At 44.9% G+C, this 10573-nt stretch overlaps 1 protein-coding gene across 1 annotated transcript in view; it reads left to right on the forward strand.

Annotated features, from left to right (window-relative positions):
* The first annotated feature begins 10367 nt into the window (after positions 1 to 10367).
* Positions 10368 to 10573, forward strand: part of GRM6 (glutamate metabotropic receptor 6) — a 10739-nt gene continuing 10533 nt past the window's right edge. The window contains exon 1 of the mRNA XM_006923258.1: positions 10368 to 10573. This exon is cut by the window's right edge and continues 295 nt beyond it. Coding sequence (XP_006923320.1) covers positions 10368 to 10573 — 206 coding nt within the window.

Genomic DNA, 10573 nt, shown 5'->3' on the forward strand with positions numbered 1-10573 from the left:
TAGTTAGGTTATAACTGGAGATCCATCTTTTTAAATATATTTTTGTTTGTTTTTATTAAAAAATGTTTTAAGTTACAGTTGATATTCAATATGATAATAGCTTCAGATAGACATTTATGTATCTTACAAAGTGATTCCTCCAATAAGTCTAGTACCCACCTGACACCATACACAATTATCACAATATTATTGACTATATTCCTTCTGCTATACTTTATATCCATGTGACTATTTTGTAACTGCTGATTTGTATTGAATTCCTTCACCTTTCCACCCAGCTCCCCCAACACCCCTCCCACCTGGCAACCAGCAATTTGTTTTCTGTATCTGTGAGGTTATTTCTGTTTTGTTTGTTTTGTTTTTTAGATTTCACTATAATATAACTGAAATCACATGGTATTTGTCTTTCTCTAACTTATTTTGCTTAGCATGATGCTTTTTCTGTGTCTATTGACATGATCATATGGTTTTTATCCTTCATTTTATTGATGTGGTATATTATAGTAATTGATTTGTGTGTATTGAGCCAAACTTGAATAAATTCTAATTGATTGTGGTGTATGATCTTTTTTAATGTATTACCGAACTCAGTTTGCTAATATTTTGTTGAGGATTTTAGCATCTATGTTCATTAGAGATCTCAGCCTATAATTTCCTTTTTTTGTAATATCTTTGTCTTGTTTTGGAATTTGGGTATACTGGCTTTGTAAAATGAGCTTAAGAACCTTCCCTTCTCTTTAATTTTTTGAAATAGTTTGAGAAGAATAGGTGTAAATTTTTTTTGAATGTTTGGTAAAAATCACCTGTGTAGCCATCTGGCCCAGGGCTTTGTTGTTGGGAATTTTTTGACTACTGATTCAATTTCATTAGTAGTTATTGGTCTTTTCAGATTTTCTGTTTTTTCTTGATCTCATTGTTAACACATTGTTTAGTAGCATGTCATTTAGCCTCAATGTGTTTGTGTGTTTTTTTAAATTTTCCTCTTGTAGTTGATTTCTATTTTCATATCATTGTGATTGGAGAAGTTGCTTGATATGATTTCAATCTTCTTAAATTTATTGAGACTTGTTTTTTGGCCTGGCATGTAGTCTATCCTGGAAAATGTTCCACATACACTTAAAAAATGTATATTCTGCTGTTTGGGATGAAACACTCTAAAAATATTAACTAAATCCATCTGGTCTAATCTATCATTTAAATTCACTGTTTCCTTGTTGATTTTCTGTCTGGAAGATCTATCCATTGATGTCCATAGGGTGTTAACATCTCCTACTATGACTGTGTTACTGTCAATCTCTCCTTTATGTCCATCAATATTTGTTTTATATATTTAGGTGCTTCTGTGTTAGGTGCATAAATGTTTGCAAGGGTTATATTCTCTTGGTGGATTAATCCTTTTATCATTATAAAATATCTTTCTTGTTTCTTATTATAGCCTTTGTTTTAAAGTCTATTTTGTCTTATATAAATTTTGCTACCTCAGCTTATTTTTTGTTTCTATTTGCATGAAATAACTTTTTCTTGCCCTTTACCTTCAGTCTCTGTGTCTTTCTAAAATGAGTCTCTGTGTCTTTCTAAATGAGTCTCTTAGAGGAAACACATGTTTGGTCTTGTTTTCTTATCCATTCTGCCACTCTATGTCTTTTTATTGGAGCATTTAATCCATTTACATTTAAAATAATTATTGATACGTATGTAGTTATTGCCATTTTATTATCCACATTTTCGATCTTTTCTCCTCCTCCTCCTCCTCTTCCTTCTCCTTCTTCAAGTCCCTTTAACATTTCTTGTCATACTGGGTTGGTGGTAATGAACTCCTTTAGCTTTTTCTTATCTGGAAAGCTCTTTATCTAGGCAGAGCAATCTTGGTTATAGGTCTTTCCTTTTCATCACTTGGAATATTTCATGCCAATCCTTTCTGGCCTGCAAAGTTTCTGTTGAGAAATCAGCTGATAGTCTATGGGTACTCCCTTGTAGGTAACTAACTGCCTTTCTCTTGCTGCTTTTAAGATGCTCTCTTTGTTTTTAACCTTTGGTATTTTAATTATAATGTTTCTTGGCATGGGTCTCTTTGGGTTTATCTTGTTTGGGTCTCTGCACTTCCTGGGCTTGTATGTCTATTTCCTTCACCAGGTTAGGGAAGTTTTCCATTATTTCTTCAAATAGGTTGTCAATTCCTTGTTCTCTCTCTTTTCCTTCTCATATCTCTATAATACAAATGTTATGCTTGATATTGTCCCAGAGGTCCCTTAAACTATCCTCATTATAAAAATTATTTTTCTTTTTGTTGTTTTGATTGGGTGTTTTCTGCTACTTTGTATTCCAAATTACCAGTTCAATCCTCTGCTTCATTTAATATGCTGTTTGATACCCTCTAACGTATTCTTTTTTAAAAAAAATTAAGTTTATTGGGGTAACATTGGTTAATACAATTATATAATTTCAGTTGTACATTGTAATTTAACATCTGTATATTCTATTGTGTGTTTGACTCCTCTAATGTATTCTTCATTTAGTTATTGTATTCTTCATTTCTGACTGGTCCTTTTTTTATGATTTCTATCTCCTTGGTTAAGTTTTCACTGAGTTCATCTATTCTTCCCCTAAGTTCATTTAGCATCTCTGTTATCTGGTAGATTGCTTCCATCCATTTCCTTTAGTTCTTTCTCTGGAGCTTTGTTCTGTTCCTTCATTTGGAACATGTTTCTTTGTCTCCTCATTTTGGCTGCCTCTCTATGTTTGTTTCTACATATTAGGTAGATCTGTTATGTCTTCCAGTCTTGGAAGAATGGCCTTATGTGGTTGGAGTCCTGTGTGGGCCAGTGTTGCAATCTCCCTGGTCACTTGAGCTGAGTGCTCTAAGGGTGTCTTTTGTATGGATTGTGTATGCCCCCTTGTTATAGTTGAGCTTTGATTGCTGTTAACACAACAGTGGGTGGGATTGACCTTCAGGCTGACTGTGAGGACTGGCCATGACTACAGTGTACAAGCTGTTGTGTGGGGGCTGACCCCACTGAATGGGATTCACTGAAGCAGGACTCTGGTGCCTGGTGAGTCCACTCTTTGGGTGTGTGATTTGGGGAGGTAATCGAGTGGTGTTCTTGTGTGGCTTGAATGTGCTCACTGGGTATGATGATTCTGGGGCATCTTGGAAAAGGCTCTGGTCGAGGCCCAGGTAAGCAGCTGCCTATTTCCAGCCTGGGAACACCTAGTAGGCACTATAAAGCAATCTGTGGTTGGTAGCTACCTGTGCTGGGCTTGGAGGCACCAGGAAGAGACTGCTTTGAACTGAAGCCGGCTGCCACTAGAGCTGGGCTGGGAGCCACTTAGAGGTATGGGGCATGCAGAGGCCAGTGCTGCTTGTTTGTGGTTTGTGAACCTTTGAAAGATCTTAGGAAAGTCCATACATGAGCCAAGACAGGCCATTTTTGAGGAAAATCCACTAGAAGTGGTTTGTGTGGGTCTGCAAGTTCAGTGGGGCAGAGTCTCGCGACATCACTCAGGACATCACCTCAAGATTCTCAGCAGCTACACCTAGGCGTGGGACTAGTCCTTTCAGCATCTCCACTCCTTTTACCAGTCTCAGCGTGGCTTCTTCTTTATATCCTTAGTTATAAGACTTCTGTTAAGCTAGGCTTCAGGTGGATCTCAATGATAGTTGTTGTATAATTTAGTTGTAACTTTGATGTGGTCGTGGGAGTTGGTGAGCACAGCATTTACCTACTCTGCCATCTTGACCAGAACTCCTTCCTTCTTTTTTCACATGGGCATTTACAATAAATTTTTCTCTGAGCACTGCTTTTGCTGCATCCCATAAGTTTGGTATGTTGTGTTATCATTTTCTTTTAGCTCACATGTTGTATATCTGATGGTTTTGCACAAATCTCTGGGGCCCTGTTCTTTTTTCTTCGTTTTCCTCCCTTCTTACTGGGTAATCTCAATGGTCCTATCTGAAAGTTCTTTGTTTCTTTCTTCCTCTTGCTCAAATCTACTGTTGAAATTTTCATTTTAGCTATCGTATGTTTCAGCTCTAAATATTATATTTGTTTCCCTTTTATAATCTCTATCTCTTTGTTGACATCCCCTACTTGGTGAGACAGTCATTCTCATGCTTTCCTTCCATTCTTTAGGTATGGTTTCTTTTAGCCCTTTAAATAAATTTAAAATATCTGATTGAAACTTAAATTAAATCTGATTGAAGTTTTTATCTAGAACTTTCAATGTCTGTGCTTCCTCACAACTCATTTCAGTAAGTTGTTGGTGGTACTCCCTTTGAGGAACTCAAGTAGATTCACTGAAATGCCTCGATCACGGGGCCTCAAGTATCTCTTGGTCTTTGTATGCACCTATTCCATTTGGGTAGAAGCTTACCCACCTAGACTGGGAAGGCCCTGGAGGTAGCCAGACTGCTCCTCCCAGAAATTGTTCCAATATTTGGCCTACCAATTACCATTGGCTCAGATAATGGGCCAACCTTTGTAGCAGAAATAGTGTAGCTGCTAGCCAAGTATTTAAATATTAATGAAAATTACATACTACCTATCGACCATAGAGTTCGGGACAGGTGGAACACATGAACAGGATTTTTAAGACTCAGTTGGAAAAAATTTGTCAGGAGACACATCTACATTGGGACAAAGTCTTCTTCATGGCACTATAAGAATCAGGTCAGCCTCAACCAAGAATACTGGTTCTCCCTCTACGAGATCCTGTATGGGCGGCCACCACCACTCATCGAAGGACTACAAGGAGACCTCAAGGAAATAGGTGAATTGAATCTGAGACAACAGCTTCAGGCCCTAGGGACCACCTTCCAGACTCTCAACCAATGGGTTAGAGAAAGGCTTCCTGTCAGTTTAAGCACTGAAGTTCATCCCTTTAAGCCAGGAGACTCCAACTGGGTAAAAGAGTGGAACATTTAGCTCCTAAAACCCCTGTGGAGAGGCCTCTTTACTGTCATTTTGTCTACCTCCACTGCAGTTAAGGTTGCTAAAATAACACCCTCGATTCATCTCAGCAGACTTAAGCCCACAGCTACAGAGTGGGAATGTATTCCAGTCCCTTCTAAGCCCCTCAAGGCAATCCTCCAGAAGAAGACACTGACTGTGCGGACAGACTAATGGTAAGACATCCGCCCTGCTATGCTCACACCAGAAGCTGACCAATCTATGCGCAGTAGAAGCCTGGAAACAACATCACATCAGGATGGTACCCTAGTAGCCTCTTTGGAGGCTTGTTCTTCACTTTCGATGGCTTTAAGACCTTAGTCGAGATAGTACTTCTCCTCCTCGTGTTGCAGAAAAATTGCAGAAATCAGACTGGCGAGAAACCAAGCAGCACTTGGAGAGTTGGAGAACTCAAGTTTATTATGCCGGTGGTCCCAGAAGAGCTAGTGCCCTGAAGATTTGGGCCCTGAGCTTAGGGGAAATTTTGCTTTTATATCCACACTGTTACAGCTGTTACAGTTGGCATGAGCTGATTGATTGATTTGTCCTCAGCTGGTTACAGACCTTGGGAGTTGCTATGGTTTACTGGCGGGGGCAGGGGAGTTGCTATGGGCTACAGGCAGTTACAGAACATGAAATTTTCAAACAAGAATTTAGGCAATACATGTGTTATCTAGACAGAACAATCAAAGGCAAGGGTGAGTCTTCAGTTGATTTTGAGATCTCTCTGCCCTTTGGCCTATGTACAAGCATGTTTACAGAAGCAGAACAAAGAGCTGATCACAAGGTTAGCCATTTGAGTGGAAAATTCCTCTTCACTTGGGACCTGCCTCCTCCTCCCGTGCCTATTGCCTCATGTTATCCAGTCAACTACCTCCCCTTATAGAGACAATAGTAGAAAGAAAAACTGCAGCAAAAGTCCTCATGCTATTGAAGTACCAGCCCATGAACCAAGAACTAGAAGAAAAAGATGATGCTCACTGACCCAGTCCTGGGTCAGAGCATCAAAGTGGGGAATGTTTGCCTGACCCTGCCTGACCATCTCCTGATCGAATGAATTAGTTTCTGACTGCACCCCGCTTCCCAGGACTCTCCAGCTGATGTGGCAATCCGGAAACCCGCTTAAATGATTAAGCCTGTTTCCTTATAGTTTGGCAGTCAATCAATGTTCTTTTTATGTTCTCTTCCCTTACATGGAATATTTATAGCTGTGTAAGAATGCGGAAGTACAAGATTGTATAAAACTGCCTGCCATGTTACAATTGGGGCTCAGCCTTTGGATAAGAATCCGCTGAGTGGGTGCCGGCATCAATAAACACTGCTTACTGCTTATAGCTTCAGTGTCCCGTCTCATTGTTCAAGAATTCCGCAACAGTGTTACCTGGCAATTGAGCTCCAGAGTGTGCAATGCTTAGGACTACAAGCTTCCAGTGACTGGTGGGTGGGACAAACTGGCCCATGGATGGGACAAACTGGCCTTTGGATGAGACAAGCTGGCCCTTGGAGGCCAGAAGCCAACAGGAATCCTGGGAGGAGGTGATGCTGTGACTTGGTGACAGCCCTGTTCCTGTGGTGCACTCCGTTGCTGCAGAGAGGTGCCTCTTGGCCTGGATACTAGCAGATGCTCCCATTCCCAGGGTGGGAGGTGACGATTAGGAAAAGGTAATGTAGAGAATTAAAAATGTTTATCAAGCCACATTCAGAGATAGCAATGTGCTGATCAGCCCTGCAGCTAGACCAGGAGGACACCTTTAGAACAAAGGAATATTTCTACTGGGATTGCTAACAACACATTCACCACACCTGCGAAAGGGAAACAGGAACCAAGAGTCATTCCCTAAGGCTAAAACCATGGGAAACCTATAGATTAAAGTCTGGAAATTGCCCGCAAGCCTTTCACTCTACATATTCTTACCTTTTCACTGTTACATACCCTTCCACTTCCTCACTGTATGTCCACATCAAAGGAAATGGGAACTAAAGAATGACATATAAACCAAATTCCCTAAATACTCACTCGGGGGCTCTCTCGGTGCCTTTACTCTGTCTCTCTGTGCTCGTCTTTATTGTCTCTCGTCTCTATTGTCTCTGTCCCTCTAGTCCCTTGCTCACTGTCTTTCCAAGTCTCTCTTGGTCCTTTTCACTCTCTGCCTCTGAGAGGAGACCACAGTGCCTGTGGAGTGTTACCCCTTCTCCTTTTGACTCTAACTTTCCTTTTGACTCTAACTTTGGCGTGTGTGTTGAATTCTTTCTTCACTCTCCGCCAAAGAACTGTCTTCTCCCTATACAATGCTCGGTCTCCTCCCACCAACTTGGGGAAATTTGCCACCTGTCCTGAATCAAAAGTGCTAGCAAAAAGCAGGAGTAGAAGGGAAGCAACAGGGTGGCAGGCTTCTTAAGGCACACATGCCTTACACTTGTCCAACACATAGGACATTCAGGGAAGGGTCAGAGGGACATTCTCAGGTACAGACACCATGCTTTTGAACATCACTGTGCTAGAGACTGTGCCATATGCACCATTTCTCTCACAAAACGTGTCCCAGACACTTTCTTTAAATAAAGGAAGGTGAAATATGTGTACAACCCAATCCAGGGATCAGGGGCTTTGAAACTAACCATTAAATGAACCCAAGAACATATGGTTTTCAGTGCATTGTGTAATAAAAGTCATATGGTTGTTAAATTGGAGGCAAGTCTAAAAAATATATCTCGCATCTAGCTCTGGGACTAGAGATGTGGAAAACATACCTCAGGCAGCAGCCCTGGGCTTTTAATTGCATTGAATCTTGTCAGTTGAAAAAGTTGGAGCTGAAATCATGAACTCAGAAGTAAAGGCTACTGAGGTTTTTACCCCAGGTTGTTTGAGCACCCCCATGTCCCCTGTGCTGTGTGGCCATGGGGGAGGTATCTCTGCCTCAGCTGTCACATCTGCATGAAGTGAACAACTGTTGGCTGCCGGATGGGGCTGAATTAACTGTGACAAACTTTTCTGCCTTCCTCATCCATTGTTTCTTGGTCTCAGTGCCACCTACTCTCCTGTCCTTTCTCCACTACGTTGGCCACTCCCTCCCAGCATTCTCTTTTTGCTCAGCCTCCTGATTGAAATGTTGAAATGCCTGAGGCTCCATCCACACCCTCAGGCCAGGTAAGTGCAAGAGGTATTCCATTCCTTACAAGACTTTAGCACACCCTTGCTGATGCTAACTCAGCTTTGTCTCCTGTCTTAAACCCTTTCCTCAATTCTAGACTCTCAAATCCAACCATAGGCTCGACCTACCCTTCAAATCTCAAATAAGATTCTCAAATTTCCTGTGTCCAAAAGTCAAACTCTTACTTTCTGCTCTCCACGGTCCTGCTCTGTCGGGTTCTGCTCCTCACAATCTCAGGGATGCTGCCCCTCTCCCGGGTGCCCCAGCTCCCATGCCTTCTTCTCCCTTACCTCATAGCCAGTTCTTCCTATCTCTGGAGCACACCCTTCTCTCCCCCTTCCAGCTCCAGCACGCTGATCAGACCTACTGGCCTCCCTCTTGCTCCATTGTGAGGGCTTCTGCTCCAGCTAGCTGACGGTCCATCCTGTGCTCAGGAGCCAGAGGGATGCTTTGATCCTGTGTGTGAGGAACTTGCTTCAGGATGTCAGCAGTGGCCCTGTCTGACCAGTCCTGAGTGGGGAAGGGCTGGAAATGGGCTGTGAGCCCAGCTGCTGGCCCATCAGCCTCAAGCATTAGGTTTGTACAGATCTGTGCAATGTCAAGTACCAGCTTAGTGCCTTATCCTTTCCAACTTGGGAAGTGGAGAGAGACCACACTTGACCAAGGCTTCCTGACTCCCACCCAGCCTCTGCCAGAGAGAGGTACCCGGACGGCTCCGGAAACAGAGACTATTGGGGTCCTTGGATGTGGTGAGGGAAGATAGAAGAGTGACATGGCTTTTGTTTGCTTCCACTGCCAGCTTTGACCAAATCCCTGTGGCTGCCCTAATCCACCCTGTCTAATGGAGCTCAAGCCAGCTCAGGCCCCGCAGGACAAGCCTGCTAATCCCTAGCGCTAAGAGCTCACCACCTGTCTCCAGGATGCCCTCTGCTCTCAGAGAGCCAAATCAGGGCCTCAAACAGAGATGATGGTAAAAGTGTCTTCGCCAACTTCTCTCACCTCTGGCCCTCAACGATGAGATGGGGAGAGTCAGGTACAGAGCCTCACATGGTGTGAGTCACCAATTCAGACCCCAGAGCCCAGGAGGGCTTGCAAAGGACCACAGGAGCAATCCTTGAGTGACCCTGCATCAGCCGCAGGAGGTGGGGCTGTGAGCTGTAAGGCACACTGGCCCTGTTCCCTCTCCATCAGAGGCCATGCAGGCTGATGGTTTCACACCAATCTGGGTGCCAATCCTCATGCTGACACTTGCCAACCATGTGACCTTGGGCAAGTCACTTGACTCCTTAAGTCTCTATTTCCCCACCTGCAAAATGGGGCTGATGGTAAAAGTCTCTCCTTTGCAGGGTTGTTGTGAGTGTGCTAGGCAGGGTCCTTGTTGACATTAAAGATTGGCTTGCTGCCCAGCCCCCACCTCCCAGTCACTCAGCTCACAGTTTGTGCTCCTTTCTCCCTGCACTCAAGGGGTTCCCGCAGAGTTCTGCAAGGAAACAGCTGGGGAGTACATTAGGAAGCTGGAGTCAAGAGACTGGTGGCCACAAAGGAGAGGGAGACAGAGACAGAGAAAGGCTGAGACAGAGAGAGACAAAGAGAAAGAGACAGCGAGAAGAGAGGAGACAGTGAAGATAGAGACAGAGCTAGAGAGAAACAGACAAAAAGACCAAGAGACAGGACAGAGCGTATGTATCAGAGACAGCCCAGGAGAGACAGCCAGACAGTCAGGTCACACACGCACATCCGAACACGGAGGAAACAGGCCCAGGGAGCTGGAGGGGAGAAGATGTGAGAGAGCCAGTCTGCGCACACCGCGCTCAGGAGGGGTTCCCCCGCCCTCAGAGCGGACTCTCATCCCTTCCCCACAATCCTTAAATCCTCTCTCGATAGGGCTCTCTGCATCTGTCACCGCCGCTTCCTGACTCGACAGCGGCTGGAGCAGGTGAGCGTGGCTACAGAGCGAGCCTGGGTGTGCGTGGGGGATGGGCCCCAGGTAGAGTGGCCCAGGACTGTCGGGGAAGGGAGGGGCTGGCGCGTTGGAGACAGTAGTCGAGCAGGGGTAAGGTTCAGAGAGTGTCGAGAGCGAGGGGAAAGCCCGAGAAGGTGGCGGAGTTGCTGTCCCATCTCTTCTCTGACTCGGCCAACATTTATTGCGCGACCCCCTCTCCCTAGGCCCGGGGCTCCAGTTTCCCCAGTTGTCGCTGGCCAAGCTCTCAGAGTGTTCTTCGGTCCTGTTCTCCTCCCCGCCGGGTCTCCTCCCGCAGCCGGCGAGCCGATGGCCCCTCCCCGGAGCACCTTGGAGCCGCCGTCGCTGGCGCTGCTGCTGCCGCCGCTGCTGGTGCTGATACTGGCGCACGCGGGCGCAGCAGGCGCGGCGGGCTCGGTGCGCCTGGCGGGCGGCCTCACGCTGGGCGGGCTGTTCCCTGTGCACGCGCGGGGAGCGGCGGGCAGGGCGTGCGGGGGGCTGGAGAAGGAGCAGGG

This window comes from Pteropus alecto, unplaced genomic scaffold (assembly GCF_000325575.1).
Source record: "Pteropus alecto unplaced genomic scaffold, ASM32557v1 scaffold78, whole genome shotgun sequence".
NCBI lineage: Eukaryota > Metazoa > Chordata > Mammalia > Chiroptera > Pteropodidae > Pteropus > Pteropus alecto.